Here is a 27,359-nt window from a genome sequence, read left to right on the forward strand (position 1 = left end):
AGTATGAAAATTGCAAACGTTTTTTTTTTTTTGGTTTTTGTCAATTTATTCAAATGATTCCTATGTATGCTCTCAAGCAAGTAAGTAATTTATTTACGGGCCAGCGTGTTTTATATAAATCCTTAATGACACAATCCGCAAATAATTAACTTTTGTTTTGACGAGCAGATTGTGAACAAGTCAAGTTTATATAGAAAACCTGGTCATAATGTAACACAGCTCTGATTTGGTTTTTGTTTTGTTTTTTTTTTTTTTTAATTTTTCCTTTTCAGATTTATTGAAATGACAATTTCCAGGAGACGAGTGGGTTCCTCCATATAGCTGTTTATTGTCTTTCAGATCGAAATCAAAATGCACATAAAAACGAATATTACAATATCTATGCAGTAGACAGAAGTTGGAACTTAAGCAGATCTCTCTCAATCTGGTCTAGCGTGCACATTCAGAAGGCAATTTCTTGGATAAATCATAATACCAACTACTTATATTGTAGGCAGAAAATTAAATTATACTCGTAGTTTGGTACAGGGCGCGTTGCACATTAATTACAAAATATATATGTATGTATAGTATTTTATATTAGTAGGTAGGTTCCTCTTCATACGTACACCCGAGATGTATACACACACGAAAATATTTGTTGGTAGGTAGGTTTCGTTCCCCATCCTGGATACTGGCTACTACTCGTATGTTTGTTTCTAGTTGGCTCTTTCTGATCTTTTCTGTTCTGCTCTGGTGCTCTATGCAGAATTATTCTACTGCATTATTTAAATCTAAATACCTCAGCATATTGGATATTCAACTATGTATTTCTTAGTAATTACTTTGCTTTGATTTGAGCATTTTAATCTTTCACTTTCACATGCCCCAATCATAGTCATACACTCAGTGTCCACACTCTTAAAAATCGTTCACAAAACTCTTTCGCACTCCCTAAACATTTTTATTAGTTATCTTTATCATTATCGTTCGTAAATGTTTACAAAAATAATTTATAAATTACATAACTCTTGCCATTTACTCGATTTTTGTGTATATGTATTTATATTTTATAGTTTTGGGCCAACAGATCTGCCACTATCCGAAACGAAAAGAAGTTAAAAATGCACTAAACTTTTATTCCCATTTTTAATTTTAATTTTTAGTTACATCCCATCGATAATTCTTAGTATTGACTCTGCGGCTATACAGAAATAAGGTGTTACACATAGAACTAAGGCTAAAATTGAACTAAACTCGGCGATTTACTATTTTCATATCGAACTAAGTGCACGCTTAAGTACGGATCTGTATCTGAATCTGAGCTTACATATTTTTAGTAAGTGGTACATTTTCGCTAAACTAAAACACAACGAAATCAACGATTCTCATAGGCTTACACAATGAACTTTGGCTACGCTTTGTTTAATTATTACACAATTAATATGCTTGCTTGCTATTTGGAACACATCAGCTGTAATCACTAAAGTATATATAAATATCGGTTCTATACTGTTTATGTACTGTGCATGTTCACGGTACAATAATTATAACAATTTTCCGCGACTAAACCCTAAACAAAAACTGGAAGTGTCCCTCCGTCGGGGATCTATGAAGAATGAAAAGCTTAAGAAGCGACTTAAACGAGGAACAAGAATAAATCAATTTGTGGCTCAAATTTCGTTCTATATACATTCCAATTTCATTAATTTTCTTTTTTGTATTTTTATCTAATTTTGTGTCTGATTTGTTGTTAATAATTATAAAGCTTTTTGTTTTAAACCGTTTTCGGAGAAACTATTTTGCAACTTTTGTCAACTTTATGCTTAAAACTAATCCATATAAATGTATATCCCATCGTCATCGTATCGTAGATTGCAAATTGCAGACCCCTAGTAGAACATCTCGTACTGGAACACACTCCTCGAACGGGTACGACTCGGACAACGTGTTTTCTCCTCCACATCGCCCTCGGTACTTGGCACTCAAATGATGCTTTCGTCGTTGTTCCGTGTCAGGCGAATGCTCGTCGTCGTCGTCGTGGTGGTGGGCGATGAAGTGGAACCTGGACTCGATCCTATTCGTGTGGCGGGCGTCGTAAAGGTGGTGACCACAATATTCTCGTCGTCATACAAATCAAAATCCTCGTCCTCATCGTCATCCTCCTCCTCCTCATCGGAGTCCGTGTCGGTGTCCTCGTAGTCCAGCAATGCCGTGGTCACCTGATTTTTTCTGCCAGGTACGCCCACCGCCGAGCCGCCAACCGCTCCCGCGTTCATACGTCGGATCTGGGCTCGAGGCGTGGCCCCAAGACGCGGCAGAAGGGGCTCCCGACCACTCTGCATAAGACGCTCACTGTTGGCTCCGCTGGCGGCGGTCAGAGGAGCACCCTCCCAGTCGTCGGTGTCCGCCGGCTCGCAGAGGGACTTGGAGTGTCCGTGTTGGTACGTTGATTCCTCGGGTATTGTGTCACTGTTGTGGTAGTGTTATGTGTGCGGTTTTTTTGTTGGTTGTTTGGTTGGTGTTGGAGTTGGTGACGGTCGATGGGTGGTGGATGATGTGAAGAGAAGGCGTAGAAAGTTAATGTCAAAGTTGTGATCAATTTTGGCTAATGAATTGATTTGGGGGTTTCAGGTTTGTTGGGCTTGGTTTAGTAAATGTTAGGGATGAGGCTAAGTCTAATTAAAGTACGAGTAGGGTTTTTAATAACTTCTTATAAAACAAGATAACTTAAGACTAAATTTAAAAGCACGGAATTATAAAAAGTATGTAGTTCAATAAATACATATATTTATTTTGAGCACTACAAAAAGCAAATTAAAATGGATCAGAAAATGGAAGATCGGGTACAAGAGTAAGCACTGAAGGAAGACGACAAAGTTTAAGGCACAGTATAACAGTTACGATAGGAATATTCTACATTTTACACTTGACTAAATTCTATCAAAAATACAATACAATTCCTTAAAAGATTTATGTACATCATGAGAGGAGAACCAGTCTGTTTGGCGTTTGATTTTGGGTTTATGGATTAGCACAGTGTGTTAGAGTTTGTGTGTTTTATTAGTGGTTTTATTGTATGTTACGTTATTCTGGGAGTTAGTGGGTGTTACCCTCTACTTTAAGTAGAATGATTAGAAGTTGTTGTCTAATACTTACACATAATTCGTGTGATTAAGGCCCATACACAGATACACTTTTTTTTAGGTTTTTTTTTCAAAATTTTTTCTATGGAAGTTATCACAGGTGCTCGACAGTATAACAGTCTGGTGTCTGTGTGCATGGGTGTGTATGCTATAGTACAGTATTTGTGTGGATTTAGTGTATGATTTAGCTAAGGAAAAGTGCTTTGGCTCTGGCTCTGGCTCTACCTCTAGCTCTGTGCTCGGTTTCGGTTTTGGGCTATTCGGACTCAATTGAGACGGCGCTAAAAATAATAATTTTTCATAAAATCGTTTACCAATGCATTGGCGTTCAATTATTTCTTATATTTTGACAATAGTTTAGTTACTTCGTATTTAATCAATTAAAATAATTGATAATTTCTTTTTTTGTTTTTTGGTTGGGAATCATCACAAAACAAAGAAACACAGCACAGCATACATCGTGTAAACATTTAGTTGATGTCATTTTCTTCAGTGTATTTTTATTCGTTAATGGTTAAGAAATTGCATTGCATTTAGTTGAGGTTAGGTTTTTTTTTGGGGGTGGGATTAAGGCAAGGATTAAGTGGAAAGCTGGACGGGAATGTGGTACGGAGTACGGAGACACAAGTTGTTATAAAATATATACAAAAACTGTTATACACATATTAGATTCCAATACAGAAACAAATAACACATACAGAGAGAAAGGGTGCAAATGAAAATTAGAAATACAAAAAAAGTTGTGCCCAAACGACAATTAACTAAAATTAAACAAGAAATTTTGACTACCTCAGCAGACCAGCATAATCTTTTTCGAATGCAGAAAGTGTATGGATGCCAAAATCGGATCCACCCAATTGAAACAACATCCAATATATACAGAAGAAATACTATATACAGTGGGGAGAGGGACCAGCTTAGATCGGCCATCGGAGGTGTGTGTGTGTGAGGTGCTGTGAATGAAGCTTCTGCCAATTGCAAAGGGAATGACCCACACAGAATCGATTATATACGAGTTAACCAATTCCATTTGGGACTACATATTTGAGATGAGAGAAAGATTGCTGTCAAAGTTCAACCTACGTTTAGAAGGGATAACTGACTGTTACTCTACAATGATATGCACTGATCTGTGATCTGTGGGCTTTATATACAGTATATAAAGATAGTGTTTGGTTTGTTAGTATATATATAGAGAGTAGTATATGCTAGTATATGCGATAGTTAGACTCTGGTCTCCTATGGTTCACAGAGACTGGAAATTCGATTAATGGCCGGTTTGGGTTGCGCTTTAGACATTTTGATATCATTACTATTATCATTCGATTTCTCATTACTTGGGATAGTAGTATGTGGCGCTACTCTCCGATGTGGTGGAGGTGGGCGTGGAGCTTGAGGCGCTCCCAGTTGTGCTTTCTGTTGGATTGTTGAAGGTGTTGTTCTTGTTCTTGGTTGTGGATGTAGTTATTGTTGTTGTTGATGTTGGTGTTGTTGGAACTGTTGTTATTGTAGTTGTTGTTGAAGTAGAAGGTCGTGAAGAAGTACAAGGAGGTGGAGGAGAAGGAGTTGCTGTGATCTTGGCTGTTTCTAGCAAAGTAGCGGCTCCCGGACTAATATGCAAAATTCTACTGGGTCTGCGTCCAGTTACAAGAAGTCTGTAAAATAATCATCAACGATAGATAGACACAGGACACAGTTACACAAAAACACACGCACACGCATACAAGAGGTTGTTTTTGGTTGTTGTTGGTGAGTGCGAAATATATTTTTGGAATATTTTATAAGCAAATTTAATTTGAAATTTTCAACAACTGCCTTCGCCGGGAAAACAGGGTGCAACAAAATACAATGGCAGTGGAAATACTTATGTATGGAACACCAAATAATTAGCATTAATTTTGGGAATCTGATCTGGATATTAAACAAATAATATGCAACGATGACAATTTATCAAAAAGCTTTTTCCAATTCTTCCAATTCTATTGATTGCTCAACAATTTAGTTGACACAAAAATATACAATTTCGATCGATTTTTTAATTTAATAATCAATAAAAATCAACTGAATTGCTGCTGACAACTTTATTTATCTGGGAAGTTGCAGATTTTCTTTTAAAAGATAAAACCAATAAGTGCATATATGGGAAAGGTCGCAAGGGATTTTGTGTAATAGAAACTAAAAATTTTCCTGAATGTAAAACATACCTTAAAATTTTTTTATTTTATTTCAAACTTATAAAAAAGTACAAATAATTAAAAATTTAGAGCTAACTTTTGCAAAGGTTATTGAATTCTTTTCTGTCAACGAATAAAATATAGTTCAATCGTAGGAAAGTATAAGTAAAATGTTTTCTGGGACCATTTTGGCTTTTTAATTTGGTATTGGATTTAACTAATACAGAGGAAATTTCGCAGAAAAAAAATTAGAAAATTAACAACGCTGGAAGAAGCTGAAAAATTAGTTTTTAGTATTTTTTAACAAGTTTTAGTGCTGAAAAAGCGAAAAAAATATCCCATTTTCCGGGTTGGTTTATTCGTGAAGAGGAATATTAACCAGAATTAGTAAAACCATTAAAAAAGAAAATGTAAAAATTGCAGCATTAAATAAAAAAATAAATTGCATTGATGCTATTGCATGCTCAAAATACAATAAATTTTATGCTCTGCATGTTTAAAGACGCGAAAAAAATTGTTTACCTCAGTCATTTGATGTTTTTATTTAATTAAAATAACGTTTTTTTAATAAGAAATCTACACTGATCTAATTGAAGCATAGCTACGTATTGATGAACAAATTGAAACAAAAATCAATTGGTATTTAGTTATTAGTAAAGAAATAATATTAATAAGCTTAAAGAAATATACAAGCGCCAAAGTAAAGCAAAATCGTATTGAAATGGGTCTTAAATAAATCAATCAAAGGGCTTTCTTTTTGGTTTGCAATTAAAACTCTCATAGGACCCATTTCAAACGATACCAGCCATGATATAGTACATTACGAAACATTTGATGAGATATACATATGTATGCATCTACATATCTACACAAAATCAATGGAACAACACAGACATATTCGTGTATATTTGGTGTCTGGCCAAAAATTAGAGTGGAACTTACCCGCTTAGCTCCAGCATGGAGCCGCGTCGCACATTCCGCCGATGGCTGGCGGTGACTGGAAACGGGCCGGAGTGTCCATCCGGACCCAGTTGATGGTGGGGGACGACGCCACCGCTGCCGCCGCCACCCAGCGAACCCGATGATATCGATTGGGAGCGCTTGTCCAGGCGCGGATTGTGCATGGACGTGGAGGGGGCTGTGCTCAGGGCCGCACCTGGGGGGCCCAGAATCATAGCAGAAGAAGGCACAACCATGGGATCACCGCTGGCAGAGGCGTCCACAGCACCGGTGCTGCCGATGCCAATGCTGCCGCCCTTCGAACTGCTACTCTCACGCCGGAAGAGACCTATGACGGACTTGGGCTGTTTAGGCTTGTTTATACCACCTTTGTTGTTGGGTTTCGGATCAGTTTTGGATCGGTTTTTGGATCAGTTTTACAACGAGTTTTTACAGGGTGTGGTGGCAGGTGATGGTGGTTTTTTGTGGTGTGGAGCGTGGAAGTGGGGCAACAGTTACCGAAGGAAAACAATGCGGGAAAAAGAGAGAAAGAAAAAAACAAAGTTAAGGAAAAATCACAAGAAAAATCAACGAATACATTAAACACACAAAAACTAGGGTGGTGTAAATGATTTTCTTTCCGATTTTCAGTTGAGATTTTGATGGTGCTTTTAAAGGAAACAAGTAAACCATATATATACACACATACTGATAGATAGGATCGATATATACAGATCTGTTTCGAGGACTAGCAGCCCCCACTGTAAATGCCAATTTACAATCAAATCAAATGAGGACATAAGAAGGAGAACCCCTCAATAACCGTTTGTACTTTGGTTTTCAGATTTTTGTGTGTGTTTTCCCCCGTCTAAGAGATTCCAGGAGATCTATTACTAATATACATTACCTAGGAATGTTGCGCTTGGGGAATTGTAGGCCAAGTACTCCTTGTTTGAGGCCCAGGCAGGAAACTCGTTCTGCTGCACTGCATCCGTGCACTCCTCCCCGCCGCGCTTCCACGGCAACTGCGACTCGGTGGCCGTGGGAGTGGCCACACGTCGTTCTCCATCCGATTCGCGGGACAAATTCCGATCCTCCTCGGGTATGGGATTTTCGGCAACTAGATCACAAATGAAAAGGCGGTGAAAAATGAAAATAAGTTTCAGAGTCGATTAGATATATTGGGAGGCTTTGCTCGGGCATGCAGCATACAGTTTATACACTGCATCGATCACATTTCGATTGTCCGTTCTTTTTTTTGGGGCCAATTCGCACGGTGGATTTATTGTTCAATGGCATCGAAACAAAAGCGCAGTTGATGGAGGGAGGAACACGAGTCAATTGGGTTTAAAAGACAAACAAAGTGCGCTCAACTTAGGTACAAGAAGTAAATAATAATGACATATCGAATAAAAATATAAGAATTCCCTAAAACAGAATTTCGAAATGACCACTAAAAACGAAGGAAGAATCTTCAATAGTAAACAACACTATGTCTGATCATATGTCTTCATATGTCTAATCATTGAATGAATTGCTTTATTTCGATACTTTAAATCTCGATAACTTGATCCCAATCAACATGCTATACACATGTCGTTATAGCCATCTATATGTCTATCTTGTTGAATGCCTAGTTCTCAGCGAATACAAGAGCTTTATCATTCGGATTTTGTGTACTAAAGTCCTATAATCTCAAACTAAAACAAGTGATTTTGCACATTCGACTTCTCAAATTGAAAAATTATGTGGCATCCAAAACTTTGAAGATAGGATCATTATTATAGCCAGAATGAACAAATCAACTGGAAACGCATATGTCGCTCTTTGAACACCTGGATTGCGAACTTTAGATGCTTTATGATTGTGATTGGATTTTATTTAAAAAATATTTAATACATATAAATTTAATCTATGCTCCATATATTTCACTCGTATAGCAAAAAGAAATAATTTAGGACCCAATCTCTACACTAACAATAAATACAACAAAGCACATTAGGATCCCTAGTAGGGATTCCCCTACACTATCTCAAAACCAAACTCCAAGCTAGAGACCAACTACTTAAACTATAATATAATTACATAAGAACCTGTAAACTTTACCCCCAAAATAGTATCCTTTAAAAATCTACAGCAAACATCCCTATCCCTAACTCCTTGTTTAAGTAAAACTGAAATAAAAATTATAAAAGTAATAGATAAATAAAATTAAGCAAGAAATTTTGTCATGCACAAAAATGCCATGCTTTGCTTTGATGTTTCTTTTTTTCAGTTTTGTTTGTTTTGTTTTTTTTTTAATATTTTTTTTTATATATTTTTTTTATATTTATTTTTTTTTATTTTTGATAAGATTATGGAGTTAAAATGCAAGAAATTTGGGCTTTTGGCAAAAGGCAACTTTCATTTTCATTCGTGGTCTAGATTCTACTTCCAATCAATCAATCGACTTTCAATCAATGGCAATTGCGTCTACAAGCAATTTTAAACTTTTACGTTACGAAACACAATGGTATAATGACAGCTATTTTGAGATGGGGTTTCTGGGCTACATCTAAGTAACACTTAACATGGGTTACAATTTTCGATATCAAAACAAAGGATTAGAATGTACTTAAGTTTAACGAAAATAATACAGATTAGACACTAAATATAAATCGTCAAACTCAACCAAAAATAGTTATCAAATCGCGCAAAGTGCTGAGCACAAAATACGATATATTGTACAGATGCTAAAAACGCCGGTACCAAGCTTAGGGCACTCTATAAACGAGCATGGTATAAAGTTTGGCTGGCATTATTCGAGTATTATAAAAATTATGAGTTCAAGGTCAACAAATATTGGTAATGTACGGATGAATTTGGTGGGTTTATTAATGGTAGATTTATGGTAAATGGTAGCTATGCTTTTGATATATCAAATCTGTTAGGGGAATTCGGAAATTTTATTTCGGAAAAAGTGGAAAAGTTAGGTTCTTTATTATGAAGAATATTCGAATAGAAAGACGTATCCGTTCTGGTACAGTTTCAGATCTATAAGGGAATTATTGATATTTTATATCAGGTAGGTAGGTGTTATAATTTATTTTAAGAAGGAATTATAGGAGATATCCTTGAAAACGATCAAAGCCCCAAATCTTGTTCAATAGGAAGGGAAATATCTTTTATTCCTTTGGATTTGGCATCCAAAAAAGGTTTCGACTACATTTCCTACAAATTAATTCTTTTCTAGTATTCTAAATATTGGAATGAAAATGTAGATTGAACAGGATCTTCCATTGATCTTCCCTTACATCCTTTTATTACTGATCTATGAATTATTTACAAAGATAGCTCTAATGTATGTAATGTATAGCTATGTATCTAAGCATGTTTGAAGAGCGAGATAAGTGCATGACTTATGCTTTTCTATATAGCATTCAATGTATATTCTGTTTGCTTCGTGTTTCGGTATGAGTTGATGATAAACTGCTTCTGAATCTGAATCTGGATGATAATCTTTTACCAATGCTCTGGTATGAACGGTCCCGTCGCCAGGGCAATATCAATTCAGCCGCTGTGGGTCCAACTGGATCCGGCGAGTCTAACTCGGAGTCGGGATCATCGGCCATCGGGGCATAATGCTGTACGACGATTCGTGCCTTAGAGGCATCAAAACCAGGCAGGTTTTGTATGTGGGCTATCAGAGAATTGTTATTTGCGCGATCCGAGTCAGCTAATCGTGTGTATCGTATCAATTTTCATTTTGATATGTTTTTTGTTTTAATATTTTTTTGATTCGCCCAGCCACCGATTTTTGCAACATGTTTGTGTGTTTTCGAAATAATTTGGGAAGGCATAAAACAAGAAAAAATATATAAAGAAAGTTCGTTGTTATAGCTTTCATTAGGTGTTTCTCATTTAAAACTGTAGGAGGATAAAAACATATGAAACATATACAAAAGAAAACGAAAATGAAATCATCAAAAGGGCTAGCAGAACTTTCTCCAAAGGGGAAACGAAACAAATTGCAATAATCTGCGGTTGAAATTAATGGTTTAATCAATCAATCAATCAATCAATCAATCAATCATATAGTATATTTACCTACGTAAACCTTTTGCTACTTTAGTCAGACTATTCGATTGGATAGGTGTGTTTTTATCGTAGTATCGTTTATGTGCAAAAACTGTTTAAAAACCTTTTGAAGATTTCTTTCATTTTTTTCATAACAGAAAATAAAAGATTATTTAAAATGATGGCATTTTTGTGTGAACAAAACAAAAAAACACAGGTTCGAACAAGGATGTGGTAAATATCAGATATCGCCATGACTGCTGATAGAAAAAACAACGTTGGTTCAGAGTAAGGAGAAAAGGTGGTGTCGAAACAGTGTCGATATAGAGACAGAGGCTATGTGGGACAGAGCCTCTCAACTCAAAAAATTAGTAACAAAAATAAACAAATATGGATATATATATATACGATCGTATATATAGATAGTTAAAGATTACTTACGTGATGATTTAGCTGTGAAGGTCAGGCCGTCATCCCAATCGTCGCTGGGGCCAACAACATTAATCTCGTTCGGATTCTGTTGGCCTTCCTCGGCTGTTTCATTAAGCACATTGTTAATATAGTCTTTTGAATGGTTTAAATTCGGATTAAATAAAATGAATGAGGGCACAGGCAGGAGGCAGTGGAGTTTCGTTTGGAGTATGTTTATGCAGTTTTAGTTATATGTTTTGTGGTTTTTATTCGGCCAATTGTGTGTGTGGGATTTCGTGTAATGCGGCATCATTTTGTAAAGGTGGGAAAAGCAATGCGGGGAAGAAAGAGAATATTTTTGTATAGGAAAATCAATTAGTCGCCAATTTTTGTTGAAAATCATTTATAATATGTCACATCAAATGAAAATGGTGTAGGTATGGGTATGGGTTTTTGCGAGTTTAAAAGGTTTTTTCTTTTTGATTTTAATATTTCACGGGAATGCTTTGGGTATCAATCTACTTCAATTGAGAGCAAGGGAATGCTCATTGCTGATTTAAACCTTAGAAACCCTCCCTTTCACATGCATATGTTTAATTTACAAAAAAATGTATGGATCGTTTTTAGCAGGGTGTTTAAGTACAAATGAAGGAATATGAGTTTCTAGATATAGACAGCGCTTGATTATTATTTTATTATCTACAAATATTTTCAGTATTCAAGGCTGTGTAAAACTAAAGGAGATAAAGTTACATTTTGAGGGATTTTGTTTTCTACGAAAAACTTTTAATCTGGGAACAGAAAAATCTGTTCCAATTTAATTAGAATTTGTTTGTTTGCTGATTTGATAGCGTTTCATTTACCTATTTCTAATCTACGGTATTTGTTAAGTGAATTGTGAGAATGTCTTTTTCTGTAAGATTTTTTTCGTGAATGGTTTGAACTCGAATTCGTACCATTGGCGAGCTGCTTGGTGGTGCCGTTCTGTTGGAAATCATGGAACGAGACATGATTCTGTTTGACATTCTCCTTGGGTTCCTGTGTTGTGCCAAAGAATAAGAATTAATATGGGTTATAGAATATATAAGTTATAGGCATTTACTAACCTTATTGCTAGCTCCACGTTTGCTGCGCTTGTGATGTTTGCGATCATTGAACATCCTTCGGAAATTCATTTGCATTTTGTAATTGACCTAAAAATGAGAGGGATTCCCATGAGTTATCCGTTTGAGTCCTTCAGATATTGGAGATGCAATATGTTTTGTGTGTGTTTTGATTGCTTTATTGCGGACGAGACAACCGACTCACCTGGGTGGATAAATCTCTGTCATCTACTGCGTGTCGGCTATAACTAAGACGACGGTGCTGTAAGAACATTGATGGAATGCAAATTAGGTTTCAAAATCATAAAAATGCCAGGCACAGAAGTGATGTAATTAAAGAAAGTTTTTGAGTTGCAATTAAGAACAATTATATACTATAGTATAGATATATAATTATATGTAAATTACGATTAATTTGTCTGGACAACTAGCAGGAACATTAACGGAGCAAGTGTAAAACGACTTTCCATAACATTTGTACAGCTTATGAGTAAAGATTAATATAGATAAAGTGCTCGGGCCCAGTAGGGCCAACTTTTTTTAGGACTCTTCGGTTGACCGAAGTCTAGCTTTTCTATGATATACATATATTGTAAGTACTAATAAGTATTTGAGAGCACAACAATTATTAGACAGACAACAGGTACATTTGTTGGTGTTTACATATATGTACATATATGTAGTATTGGTTGGAAGAGAGGGTTAAAAGAATTCAATGCAAATATAACAAAATAAAGTGCTCAAAGGAGATTTTAAGAGGGAATATACATACAAAATGAAGCAAAGGAATGGAGTTAAGCATAAGAAAGAAGGTATGGTATGGTAAAAAATAAACTAAGATATAAGTTTGAAATTCTAAAAGAAAGTTGAATTACTTAAGGAAATTTGTGTTCAAGTATTTTTTGTAAGTGTCAACATTAACTTTTACGATACGAAACATTTACATTATATATTTGCAAGTTCTTTTATTATGAGATATTAATTAAATACTTTATTTAAAAGAATTGCTTGTGTGATCTGTTATTCTTTTCTACATTTTTGGAAATATGATTACTAATCAGTTTAGATTTCTTCCCGACTTTTGGGAGTTACTTTCGAATGACTGTTCACTTATCGAAATGGGTTTAACTTTTCGGAACCCTAAGCATTGTGGAGTTCCTTTAGTAAATACTTGGAGAATTAGGAAGATTGTGTTTTGTATACTAATTTTGCAAAGTATTTTATGTATTATTATTATTGAAAATATTGATTTTTTTGCCGCCCATTAGGATTTTGTAGAAGATCCCTTTATGTTATGTTTTTAATGAACTTAAGCAGTTGGGTGGGTCTCATTTTTCCTAAAGCTTCTATTCTTATATTCTATGTAAGGCATGAGTGTAGATCATTCAAAATTAGAATATTTTAAGGATTGGGAACTAGCAATCTTAAGTAAAATAGTTTGGTATCTTAAAGTATAATCTTCTGGGAATATTTTGAATTTTCAAAAAGTCTTAAACCATTAAGACACACCGTTTGAACATGCACACGACATGTATGTTGTTCTTGAATTCTTGGGAGCGAACTTCGATAACAGTATTTTTTTTTTTTTGATTCTTGTGCATTGTTTTTTGCTTTTTTCTCTTGTCTCATCTGGCTGGCGTCGGGAGTAATGGGCGCAATTGGGCGAAAGGACGTGCCCAACGTTGCTATACTATATGGCACTTTTATTCCCTTGTCTACAGATATTCCTATTCAAAATCTTATTTTCTTTCAAGGAAATGCATATTAATAAGCGGATTTTAGCATTCCTTTCGTTAATAAAAGATTAATAGTATAAGATCGTATTAGAGAACACCAATTAGAGAACATTTAGAATAGTAGATTACGAGATTAAAGTTTTTGTTTTGGTTGCAGTCAAAGAGTACAGAGACACACACACACACACAGCACAGAAGGAACGTGTAACATTTAATAAAGTTTTGAGTTTCATAGTTAATCCGAAACGAAGTTTATATCAAAAATCAATCAAGAAACAGATCAAATTAAATAGAACTAAAACCAATTAACCAATTTATTCGTACCATTTGTATTGAGGCCTGTATCGATAATATATCGATAGTTTATCGAAAGTTTTGATTATTTTTTTGGGGGTTTTTTAGGCACACGAAAGCGGATTTTTTGATTTATTTTGCAACACGTTGTCGAGAAGTTGATGTTGAGTATCGAAACAACGGGAGAGAAATTAAATAAACGATTAATCACAAATATATCTATAGATGTATATAATATATAGTATATATATAGTTGGCGGATTGAGGCTATATAGAGCTAGAAAGCGTAGGAGTGTCTCAAAAACTAAATGCCCAAAGTACAAAGAAAAGGAAAAGCCAAAGGTGAAGAAGTTACAGTAGAACTCTTGGCATGGATGGAGATTCTTTAGTGAATAACTAAGCAGATATACAGATAGACAGAGAGAAAGAGAGAGCAAAGAAGTTGTGCCAGATAGATTGACAGATATAGTAGTCAAAAACTCTTTGGGCTGGTGGTGTGCTAAACTTTTTACGCTATATAGAAAATCCAACCAAAAGAAAAGTGACTGCAAATTGCGAAACGAAACAGAAACGATGGATATCGGAATAGAATTCTTCCCTGCTCGAATGATACATACCCTTCTATAAGGCTTCAGCTCTTCGGCCAACATATGATGGATCTTGGCATCAGTCAGATCCTTCTTGGATGGATTGTAGTCCAGCTCAGCCATGTCCAGATTTCGCGAACATGTATTGTCTAGATTTGTCAGACTGGGACTGCAAAGTCACATCATAATATCATTATTATATATTACAAATAAAACTAGACACAAGCTATAGATCAATTCTAATAATAGTAGAATAGAATAGTAAATCATACAAGTGGTTAAACGAATTTCAGATCAATAGATCTATATAGTCGTGTACTGGTTAGTGGCCGGATTAAATTTAACTAAAAGTTTTGTGCAGAGTTTCATGCTTCTTCTACAACAGACAGATTGGAGTGTTTCTGATCGTACTGCATGCAGATCAATCAATCGATCGATCGATCGATTGTGAGTGAGTACAGGCATATCATATTATTGAGAGCATCGGTTTAGCGAGCCATATTCAATCCAAAATTCGTTTACCATGTGGTATATATGGTTGGCGGTGCCCACCTGACACCAATATAGTTATTGGTATAATTCCTAAACAGAGCGCTCATCGATTCGGTGCCAGTCATTTGCCCAATTGTCGAGGGATTCCTTCGCATCACCTCCATGGCATCGCGCATCGTTAGCTTCGAGTACGTCTCAATGATCTTCGGTTCGGCGCCCTAAACGGGGGTACACGTGGGAAAGGATGGATGTACTTGAGTATTTTAAGACCTCAAAAGGGGTTAAGAAATCAATTTGCTCAACACTAAGCCTCTGCATCGCCTTCGTACAGGCGCCGGAGATAAATGGTGGTCGTCGTCCTTCGATCTGTAGGCTTTGGCTTATTTCTATTCAAATGTTTCTCATAGTTTTGCATGGGAATGTGATCCAATAGATGCAATTCATGCACTTCCTGTGTGGCAGGTTTTAGGATGTGTTTTTTGTGTTATCCTTAGCTTCCTGTAAACAACCAAATCTCACCTTCAGATCCCTTATAATCAGGGGGCGGATAAAGCGATTGTCGAAACGCTTGAATTTATCACGCACATTGTAGTTGCCCGTCTTGCCCACAATATCCTCAATGCCAGCCATCAAGTGATCCATAAACTGCAACAAAAAATTGAACCATAAGTCAGAAAGGATCTATTATAGATATATGGTAGCATTACCCTCTCGTGTATACGCTCATTCATGGTGGGTTTACGCTTATTTGCACGCTTCACATTCAATATGCTGACCAGCGGCTTGATGGTGATGCCTTGCAGGAAGACAGTAAAGTAGATCACAGCTATGGTGGTGGTCACAAACATATTCTTTTGCTTGACCACATTCTCATCGACCAGCAGCACGAGGGCAAAGGCCACAGCGCCACGAAGGCCGCCATAGGACATCACAAACTGATCCACAGCCGACAGCTTATGGAGACGGAAGCGATTGGCAATGGCCGTCAAAAGGATAACACCTAAATAAGAGAGAAATTACTAGTGTTTGCTAAACAAATAAGTTAACGATATATTTCACTCACCTAACACCCGAAATACAGAGCAAAATGTAATGGTTAGGATCACAAACCATGTATTCCATACATGCATATTGTTGACCGTGGCCACGCCTAGGAACATAAATATAATCGTTTCCGCCGAACTGGATAACATCTTTAAAGCATATTTCACGGTTGTGTGCGACTTTTGGGATATATTCGACTCTACATAGTTCTTCATTGTAATACCACAGAAGGTTATCCTTTGGAAATAAAATATATATTCAATGATATATCATATACACATTACAGGCCATATTCTACTCTACTCACGCCAATATACCACTCATGTGAAAGATTTCCGCATTTAGATATGCCAGATAGGCCATCACAAAGATAAAGATGGGTTCAATTACACGCACATGATCGGTGAAACGTGTCACCAGACCCGTCAGGAAGCCCCAAATGACGCCAATGGCTGTGCCACCCAGGGCCACAATGAAGAAGGAACCGCAACCGCTAAATATATCCTGGGGTATCACATTGTCCAATCCAATGGTGGTGTAACCCTCCATCATGTGGTACATGACAACCTGTGCGGGGAGAGGGGCAGAATGGGGTAGAAGTTAAGCTCTTGCATCCATTAAGCATGTCAAGCGGCTGTTGACTTAATTGCTGCGACATCCGTGGACCATCCATCCATCAATAAATAACGTTGTTTGGCTTACCGTAACGGCATCGTTCAGCAGGGATTCGCCAAAGACAACAATATATAGGATCTCATTGACGTGTATCTCCTCGAATACGGCCAGCACAGCCACCGGATCCACGGCGGATATCAGCGATGTAAACAGGAAGATATCCATCAGTCCTGGCGTCTCGGTCTCCCCATAGATGCCCGTCAATCCACAGGCATACAGTGCACCTCCTGCAGATAGAGAGAAATCAGAGGAAAGCGATGAGAGGTTGAGGCTAGATGCATTCTCTACGTAATTTATTTTTTTCCAACCAATCAATTCCCGGGACTTAATTAGAGATTGTCCCCACTATGTGCAGGGCCAATCGATTGCAGTTTGTGTGTGGCATTGACATTGGAACTATCTACTCGAACGAGTATCTCGAAGATACTCGAAGTCAATTGATAGACGAAGCTCTTCCGCCAGTAATTGAATTTGTAACTACGCAAAATTATTGTTTTTCATGACTATTTGTTCAAGGTTCTTAAGTGGACAGATACCCCGACAATGTGATAAGCAATGGCAGCTACAAGTATATGATAAACAATGGCAGCTACTAGTATATTTGAGCTCTTTCAAAGGTGTTTAGTTGATATAATCTAAGAATTCGATGAATGGGGTGCTACAGAGATGAGCTACATCCATTCGGGGTCACCAATAAGCATTTATATATTGGAAATATATATACGATGGGTTAAATTAGATTCCTTCAATTTCTCCTATTAGGGTGGTGATTCCAGGCATTTCCCGCCCAAAACGACCGAGAGGCGCTGCTGATCTGCAAGATCTTTTTCACTGTTAGTTTCACATAATTATACCCGTACTCGAAGAGTATGTATGTATGTATTTGTGGAAAAAGTGCATGTGTGCAACGCAGAGAAGGAAACGTTTCCGACCCTTAAAGTATAAATATTCTTGATCAGCATCAATAGCCGAGCCTGTCTGTCTGTCTGTCCGTCCGTCCGTCCGTCTGTCTATCCGTCCGTCCGTCAGAGACTATAAGAGCTAGAGAAACCAAATCACTAAATCCGGTTCAAAATATTGCCACGCCCCTTTTTGATCCCACAAAAGACGAAAATCTGTGGCAGTCACAATTTTAAAGATTCGAAAAAACTAGAAACGTAGTATCCTAGAGAATGGCCATATCTATCGGGTTGCCGAATCTGGTACAGATTGTATCATTTTTATAACCAGAATAAAGAAATTAATTTTCAGTTGCTTCCCCCACCTCTCCGGCGCTGCTGACGCTACTTATTCTCTTTCTCGCTCGCTCTTTTCACTCTGCCCTTTCATAGAGAAGATGTAGAATCTACATAGTGCATGTAGAATATACATAGTGTATGTAGAATCTATATTTTAGATGTAGATGAAGATGACAGATGTAGCAAAAATATTTCAAATGTAAAATATTTAAAAAATCCTAAGCTCACAAATTTATGTACTGACTGAGTACGGGTATTAAAGTAGAGTCGCGTCCACAGAAGCGACTCACATGTTCCTTCTCGTTTTGTTCATATTTTCTGTTCTGAATAGCTATTGAACTGTTAGGTACATATGCATGTATGTATATAGTTTTATTTAGTTAAATTCTTTGTTCAAATCCCTTATGAAATCATTCTCCAAGTCTTCGATGACACTGTACGATTATGTTCGACTTTAAAATAATTCTACATGTCCAGTGTTCGAGTATTGTTGAAAGGACTTATTTAGGACTTAAAACATTTACTAAACAAATACCTGAAAGTTTTCCTAATTTATCATAAAAATCCCACACAAAATAATGCTATATCCCCTTAAATACATCCTGCATTAAAAGCTTTATTCCATAGAGAACATAACACTCTACAAAAGCCATAAAATAATCTGGTTATTCCAAGATACGATAAAATAGTTTGACCACAAGAATAAAGCTTAAGGTTCCAACTAAATAAGTGACTAATAAATTGGGAATTTTCCAAATGAAGTGCGATAGATACTCGTACTCATTCGCATATAGTAGCTGCGATGTTCTCGCTCGCATTTGTATGTAATCCAATTTGCTAAACATAAGTAATTGCCATCTGGTGTATGGAGTATGGGGATCGGGTTGTTGGATGGTATTGTTTGAGGCAACTCAAGCGTGTATCCCCCGGCGGTGTCGGTCATTCATCTAACTGGCGTCTGTCCACTCCTCCTTTGTATCACTTGAAACATTGTTTGTTATCCACATCAATCGCATGTTTTGTTACACTTTGGGTAAATCACATCTAAGCGCTCTTCTCGTTAAAAGCTACGAGTATATCCAATGCCACGCTTCTCCTCTGACTGTCATATATCTGTCTGGCGATGTCTGTTCGCGTGCCACTCAATTTATACAGGCCGGAGAAACTAATCATTCATACATTGTCTCGTCGCAGCTTTGTTTAAACGGAGATGATTCACATGATTCATGACTTACTTTGCTCATCTGTATCAGGGGTCTAATTGGTGGCTGTGTCTATGACTTGGGTGTTACCTGCCACCTTTTTTGTCACCTTTTTTTTTGGCTAATTGTCCAGCTTGTTGACAGAAAGTGATCACTAGTTTGTGTTTCTAATTGAGGGGGTGTTTTTTTGTTTAAACATTTATACAATGTTATTTGAGGTGTGCTTAAAAATTGGTCATTTCATTATTACAAATACCATAGGGGTCTCGTCTACTTAAAAGTGGGGTGGGGAATGGGGTGACCTTTCCTGCTAGTTCTCTGTCATGCAGCAGCACCCCTCGGTTGGTTTTGGGTTTCTGTCTAGGATTCACGCAGCAAGAAGCTTCGTCTTAATGATGGTGCAGTCATTTAGCACGAAATGCTTGAAATTCGAGTACACTTTTACATGGAAAAGATTAAGTTGAATATCCCATTTATTGATTATTTTGTAGGAGTTTACTAACGAACCCAACCCCCGCGATGACAACACTTTTCATAACTTAAACAAACACGTTAGGAAACTCATAAATTAAATACATCCATTGACCAGTAGTGTCACTAGTTGATGGACATAGATGGATGGGATTACAGAGGACAGGGAAGACAGCCACCCATCCATCCACCCTCCACCTTTATTTATTAAGCCATCAACTAAAGAACAAAGAACGAACTCTGTCTGGATATCAGGTTCCAGGTGCCAGGTTCCGAACCCCAACCCCACTCACCGATTGTGGCTATATTGAAGATGGTTCCGACAACGGCCATCAGCAGGATGGTTCCAAGGTTGTCAAAGAACAATCGATTGGGCATAAAGTACCCCGCATCCAGGATAATCGGTGGCAGCATATAGAAGAAGAACGTGTTGGGGGTCAGTGGGGAGACGGCCACATCGGTGCAGAAATATAGGACTACACCGATGGCCACGCCCACAACAATCAGTAGACATGATTCCGGAAATATTAGATGCAATTTGGGCGTCATATGGAAACCTGAAAGTGACAAGAAACAACATATAAGGAAATATGAAAATTATTACCAAAAGATAAACAGGCAGTTACACAACGCAATTGATAGATATATATACTTTCTATATATTGTAGACAGATGTGTGTATATACATATACATATATTTGGAGGCATGGGGCAGTCGGGTGTACAAAACTATTTCCATTAATTACGAAATGCTTAAGTTTTCTATCTGCTATGGGGCTTTCGGTGTACGCTGCCACAGGGGCTATAAAAGCCAAACAACATTTTCATTTCAATGATGGCAAATTTGCATGCCCATGCCTGTGGCCTAATAACCTTTAACATATCTAGGCGCATACTTTATTGCTGTTTGCAGTTCTGTTATAAGTTCTTTTGGGTTTCAAGGGCAAACAAGAAAGGAAGCCATCCGCAACATTGTTCCCATGAAATGATATTTAAATATGTATCTATAGGATTTAATTAAGCTTTGGCAAAGTTGGGATATTTAATCAGAGTTTTTATATTTAACCAAAATTGAAATGCTCGTACTAAATAAAAAAGAAAACCAATTGAAACGTTAGTGGTGATATTTTTAGTATAAAAAGCCGCACTGGAAGAGAGCAAGTGGTGGAAAGTAGTTCCTACAGCAACAATATATGTACTATATGATATAATGATTTAAATTAAGCATTATTTTGAATTTAAATTAAGAATATTTGTGGGTTCGCTTATCTTGAGAAACAAAACAGCTAACAAGATTTGAAGATTTGTACATTAAATTTCGATCAAAGTTTGTTTACTTTTGTAAAAAATGTAAATCTTTAAATTTTTTTGGATTTCTTTAGAAAATAAAATAGAGTTTTTTACATGCACACTGTAGTTCCTTAATAATTATACATTATATTGCATTGTCTGCAGTAAGTGGAGGAGTCTAAGGAAAGTCTTTAAAAACTTAACTTTTTATAGTTCCGAAGCTATTCAAAATCATTCACTTAATGTTGATCAAGTATGTAAATATTCTATGAGTCCGGAAATGCTTTCTTCTTATGCAAAATTTGAATACACAAATAAGCTGATATTTTTATAAAAATAGAACAATCGGAAGTACGACGCATGATACATTTAGGAGATGTTATTTTTATAAAAACTAATCAGACTTTCTAGGCGGATCGATCTGGAAATGGCTTGGGTATCCGTTTTTCTGTATGTCTGTCTGTTCTATTGAATGTTCTTCTATCTATTCGTTCATTTTTGTTGTTACTCTGTCATTCCGCTAAGGAGAATACCTACATACTAGTAAATATCGAACACCACCGGTGCCAAGGCTAGAGAGATTCTAAAATACCTCAAAAAAATCTAGTTTATGCTGGATTTCTGCATAGAAACTTTTCTGTTTCCATCAACAGGAAGTAAACACAGATGTTCATCTGCTATTAGACCATTAAATCTATCTCCTGGAGCTTCCGCTCTTCCTATAAATATGTTATACCCCGTATTACTAGCTATTTTTTGTCCCCTGGGGGTCCTTGGCCACTTATTCAATTACACAAGCAGAAGCGATTTCCCCACTTGAAAATATAAATTGAAATGGAAACACGCCCAAAACGGCCAAAAGTCCTTGACAGCGGAAATGGATTTTCTCATTCGGCTTTCGACAAGGTTTAGGGCCATGGCCAGGACCACCGACAGAGATAAAAGCGCTTATGTCCAGAGCCTGACATTGAATGCATTTTGGGTGAAAAAAGGCCTCCAAAAATGTGTGTGCAGGTCTCAAGAGATTGCCGGCCGAATGATTTAAATGATTAATGCAACCTCTGGGCAAGTTGTTGCTCTAGGAGGCAGGGCCAGGGTCAGGGACTCGCTTGTGGCACAACAAACGTGTGGGCGGCGGCCGTGTGATGATGGCTGGTTGCCATCAGATTATGCAATGTCCTTCAGTCAGGACACAGACACGCGCGCCCCGACATGATGTAAATCTTCATGAAGGAAGGCATCGCTTTGCTGGGTAGGAATTACATAAACCATATCGATTTTATCCTGGCAGCTGCAGCAACACCGGCAGTAGTAAAGGAAAAGCACGCCCACACTTGAGCAGGAAAAAGGCTTACGAAAGCAGGAAAAACATTTTGCATTTTCCATAATAATTGATTGTCTGCTAATCCAATGGGGGATTTTACTCTTAATTGGCATGCAACATCAAATGGTGATCAAGACCAGAACTGACTTTGAATTATTTTTACAGACGTGTGTATTCTAGTCTTTTCGGTTGGGTCTTAAGTATTTCCATTTAAACAAAAGTTGATTTTCACTTGAAGATTTCGTCATGTGCGTCATGCAATTCATACAAATATTATAAATAATAGCAAATATTAGCTAGTGCGTCTGCGGCAGTTAAAGACCATCTCTCGAGATCTCTTGGCACTGAGATTGTTCTGATCCCTGAGTAAATTTGCTCACTGTTTATTGCCGCAACACTTTTAACTTGGATTGCATTTGTGATCTTGAGAATCAAATACATACCTTCTACAAAGTAATGGTCATTATTTCTACTACTAAAACTCGCACTAGGAGAGATGATGGTGGAGAGAGAGATAGAGAGAGCTGTAAGCTTAATATGAACTCTTGAGGATTGTCCTGTTGCCACAATTTTTCATCCATTGCATTTCTTGCTCTTGGGATGGTCAAGTATTATTTATTTATAATTTTTAATAGATTATAAATCGCAATCTGCGATATCCACAAAGAATTATCGTAACTATTTGATTACAGAATCTGATTGCCATGGTATCATTATTAAAGTCAGAATCAAGAAAACCTTTTCCTGTACTGACTCCTCTGTCACCCCCACTCCTCCTCTCTCTCTCTTTCTCTCACAAACTTACTTAGTAATTAAGTCATTAAGAGAGCAGTGCTCTCCCCCCTTCAACGGTAACCTTATCCGAGTGATACTTTCTAAATAGTTTCTGTAATTAAAATGTTGAACTGTTGCAACTAAAAAAATTCAATAAAAATATTATTTAAAAATGTTGAATACGAATCTATGTAAACACCAAAAACAAAACTCATTTAAGCCCCTACTTAAGTAAGGAATATACTAGTATATACTACATAGTACTGTGAACCCTTCTACAAATCGTGTATTCGTACGTTAAGAATTCTTTGTATAAACCTGTATTACTTACCAATTTTGGCTATACTAGCCGACAGTATCCACACTCCAATGATGAACGGAGTCTTGACATGACCAAAGTCCACCTGAGAGAGCGGATACCGCTTTATCTCCTGATGGCCACCACCATCATCTGCATCTGCTTTCATCTCCAAGGCAGTCATCTCTTCCAGGGATTCCACTCGTGGCACTTTCAGAGGCGGCGTTGTCGCATCATGGCCCACTGCTGTTTCCGCTGTTGTCTCTGCCAGCTGTGGGTATAAAATGATTTAATTATTTGGGGGTTTATAATTGGCCAACAAAATCAAATGCCAAATATTGGACAGGGCATTTAATGTCAGGAAAATGAAGTCCAGAACAAACAGAAACATAAATCAAATGAGGCTTAACCATGGGAGCATAGCCCTCCCCTTTAGCCGTGGGTTTTGGGGGCAACGTTTAGTAGCACGCCAACGGAAAATTACAATGATTTTCATTAATGGCTTAAACGGTGTCTCCGAATTTTTGTGAATGAATGGAAGCGAAACCTTTCCAATCCAAATGTCTATGCATAAATTATAGCATTATAGTCCGCTGAAAATGTTGATCTAGGTCAGTGAGTGAGTGACTCTTAAACAAGAAGGCTAGACATCTATGGAATCTATAGATATGTATATGTACATACATATGTCACACAGATTCAATGAATATGGTACGAGTGTAAACAGAATTAAGGTTAATCATTTTGCCTGTAGATGAAAGTTGTTTTAGATATATGTATGTATGTACACATAGAGATACATGCGTATGCGAGTATCTCTTCAACTTGAATGCGTAGATGAAGTCAACACGCTTTGCTAATTAATGGTTGGCTTCTCACACAATGTGGTTTTGTGGGATTTTAACAAATCAAATTTCATTGTCAATATCTATTAATAGAGCCAAAAGAGCAAAAAAGAATTTTTTTTATCAGCACGAGTCTCACTGGGATAGAACCACCAGACAGATGGAAATATATATGTCAAGTTTCACTGGGATAGAGCTAGACAGAAATACAGATGGATGTAAATCAAAGTCTAGCAAGTGACGTCAATCCTTCAGAGGGGGAATTGTGATAAGGTATTCCTAAGATATCTCCCAAGTCATGTGAAGTCTTGCAAGCTGTCATTCACCTCATAGAAATACTCAGGGGATTTATCACTCAACAAAATTGATGGAAAACTTATAAACTCATCAAAATAAATTTTCCATGAATCGTATTATTATCTTTTTTCTATTTGTGTATTGAAGTATTTACACAGACACATCGCACAATTCTCCCCCACTGCCCATTGACATGTTTATGAGCTAATTTAACAGACGGAACGAAATGAATCGAGTATTGTGTAAATACTTGTCCGACTCGAGTCTTCTGTAGACTCAAATGAACTTCAATGATAACCAAATAGGAAGGAACTGCAATTGCAATTGCATTCTGAATGGGGAATTTCTCAGCTTAGAACTGTTCGAATTGTCATCAAAAGTGTTTCCCATCATCAACACATTGCGGCATCTTTCTTTCGGATATCACTAATTACGGTTTTTAAGGGGTTTAATTTATGATTTTGTCAGCTTTAAGTCCCTATTTTCAAATGTTACGACTAGAAGAATACCTTGTTTTCGCATTAAGTTATTGCTTTGTCTCTTCATACACTATTAAAAGGTTCTATTTCCAAATTTTGAGAGTGTGTTTAAAAATTTGACGTTCAAATTTAAGTCCAAGAGTCTTCAAATGATAATGTAAGCACAAGTAAATCTCCCCGGTAGATCGTTATGATTGTGGTATGATGATCGTTCTTCTGTTGATTAAAAACCGAAAAATATACCCCAAACTCCGTTAAAAGGGTACAGGGTTTCAATTGTTTTGCTTTTAAACCGAAAAAAACGTTTCCCCTCCGCCGCAAACATTGATTTCGTTTTGGAGTTTCTGTGTGACATTTTGTACTCACATTTCCTTGGGTGACAGCTCCTTCCGCTCCATCCGCTGTCGAGGCCGCGCCCACACTGGCCCTGGTGTTGGGGCGTGCCAGAGTGGTGCCCGCCAGCAGACAAAAGATGGCGCAAAGGACAAGCATCCTTCGGTTTAAGCCACCAAGTGGCATCCATCTGCTCCTCTGATTGGATGTGCAGCAGCAGGTTGTTCTCATCGGTGGTTGTTCATTATTTTTGGTTTCAACTAACTCTATCCTGTGCCTGTGCCTGTGCCTGGCTGTGGTTCCATTAATCTCTATAGCACCATTCAAAGGACATTCCTTGCTGGTTTTCCTGCTGCTCCAGCAGGCGCGTCTGGCCAGATTCATTTCCTGTTGCAGTGCCGGTGTGGCACTGTCATAGTCCTGTTCCGTAAGGCTGGCCATTGTGTTGCCACCTTAGGGATATCCTGTGGGTTATTTTGGGGGTTGCTTTTCGGTTGATTCGGACTACTCCATAGGCATTGGTTCTTTATAGCCTCCTTCTTGTTCCTTTCAGTTGCTGCAAGGAAAGAGAACAAATATTGGATTCAATTTGTATTTTTTTTTCTTACTTTTTTTTTGTTATCACTCCCTTACAATCGACCGACCTTTCACAATAACCAATTGAAACTGGTTCAAGCCCACACAATTCACTAACCATGAAGACTGATGCATCATCTACATACGAGTATATCATCTATAGATTCCACAGATATTTACCCATTCCATTTAAAATCCATGCCATAATTCACACATTAATCGCTTGACTTTTTATTCCCATTAAATAAAACTCTCTTTCTTTTCTTTGTAAGTGTTTTTTTCGGCTCTTTTTTTATGAAGCAGCAGGTGCAAATAAAAATGTGCTAAAACCTAAAGGTGAAATACCAATCCCATCTGTTGCTGCTGCGACACGTGATTTTCCACAATTTTCAAACCGGGGGGATGGGTGTGGATCTGCCAGCCATATTCTACCATATACGAGCTTGTATAATATATAGTGGGAGATCAATCATTCACACTGGATAATAATGAAATCTTTAAAGATCAATCTAATACATTTTTTGGGTTTTTTTGAAGCAAAAATAATAAAAGTTATCAGAGAAACATTCGAAATAGTTCGAATTCTAGCATAGAATCTACTCAATTATGACCCTACAAGGAATACCATCATTAGCCTTTAGAATTATCTTGAACATATTTAAATAAAATTAAATGTAAATGATTTAAATCACAAGTTTAGCTGAAACTCGTGATCATTCAATCAAAGTTACATACCAATAAATAGCTCTTATTTATTTCCAATGTTAATTTGTAATCAGTTTTATGTATTTTAAACGCAGTCAGTGACTATTGTTAGACCTTTTGATTAACATAATTCACATAGAAAATTAGCAAGGATTTGGATGATAAGATATACAGATGATAAGTATCTTTCGGTGGTACCCCACCTTCTGCTCTGTAGACAATATTTGTTTTTCGAACTGGATAGATCCAGTGCACTTAGCGCCATGCGAAATTGGTATCTACATAAGTTAATAACGGGCGTAAATATGAGCAGCTATAAACCAGAAGCAGAAGCAAACAAAAGCCAAACAGCCCGACATTCAGGTGCCCAGAGCTTCTGTTGGCTGTCGGAGGTCTTTAGAGTGTGCGGTTCCCTCTCCGGTTCTGTGCTTCGCTGTGTCGGATAACCAGTAAAGTTACCACTGGCGATAAGAACTGATTTCAATGGAGTATTTGCTAAAATTATATGATCCGGCATAAAGCCTTATCTATCAAGTGCGCGCTCTCGACTGCGACACCCAGATAAAGTCTCGGTGCTTGAATTAAATTAAATAATTGTGACATACTCGTACTCGTACACATGTTTCAACCAAGTGGATGATGGATATCCTCCCGCTATCATCTGCCATCTGCCATATCATTCCGAGGTTGGAGTTGGAGATAGTCCCACCTTTAATCTCTTAATGATGTTGATTCGCTGTAGAAATTTACCTTAAGCGAATGGATTTTAACAGGCATTTGTGAACGTTGCATTTAATATTTAAGGGAATGTAAATTAGACATAAAAAAAATTGATATAAAAGCGCTCCTCGGTATTCAATTCCTTCGAATGCTTTCGGCCAAAGCTTTTTC

General features: G+C 37.2%; 1 protein-coding gene across 20 annotated transcripts; it reads right to left on the reverse strand.

The window, feature by feature from the left end:
• Positions 1–174: 174 nt before the first annotated feature.
• Positions 175–25,644, reverse strand: LOC111075468 (sodium/hydrogen exchanger 3). Of its 20 annotated transcripts, none has more exons than XM_022368765.2 (20): positions 25,221–25,644; positions 23,267–23,504; positions 19,841–20,104; positions 16,664–16,863; positions 16,269–16,528; positions 15,981–16,198; positions 15,625–15,917; positions 15,437–15,562; positions 14,978–15,135; positions 14,456–14,594; positions 13,869–13,883; positions 12,014–12,070; positions 11,812–11,898; positions 11,662–11,743; positions 10,736–10,858; positions 9,744–9,953; positions 7,146–7,358; positions 6,242–6,626; positions 4,463–4,780; positions 175–2,451 (listed from the first exon to the last, which is right to left on the reverse strand). In XM_022368765.2, the coding sequence occupies exons 1-20, from the start codon at positions 25,626–25,628 to the stop codon at positions 1,965–1,967; spliced, it is 4,281 nt and encodes a 1,426-aa protein (XP_022224457.2). In that variant the 5' UTR covers positions 25,629–25,644; the 3' UTR covers positions 175–1,964. The 20 variants fall into 20 exon arrangements, with proteins under 20 accessions (XP_022224457.2, XP_022224456.2, XP_022224458.2 ...); XM_022368764.2 differs by having other exon boundaries at positions 10,736–10,828; positions 14,948–15,135; XM_022368766.2 differs by having other exon boundaries at positions 6,242–6,587; positions 14,948–15,135.
• Between the last annotated feature and the right edge of the window lie 1,715 nt (positions 25,645–27,359).

This window comes from Drosophila obscura, unplaced genomic scaffold (assembly GCF_018151105.1).
Source record: "Drosophila obscura isolate BZ-5 IFL unplaced genomic scaffold, ASM1815110v1 contig_14, whole genome shotgun sequence".
NCBI lineage: Eukaryota > Metazoa > Arthropoda > Insecta > Diptera > Drosophilidae > Drosophila > Drosophila obscura.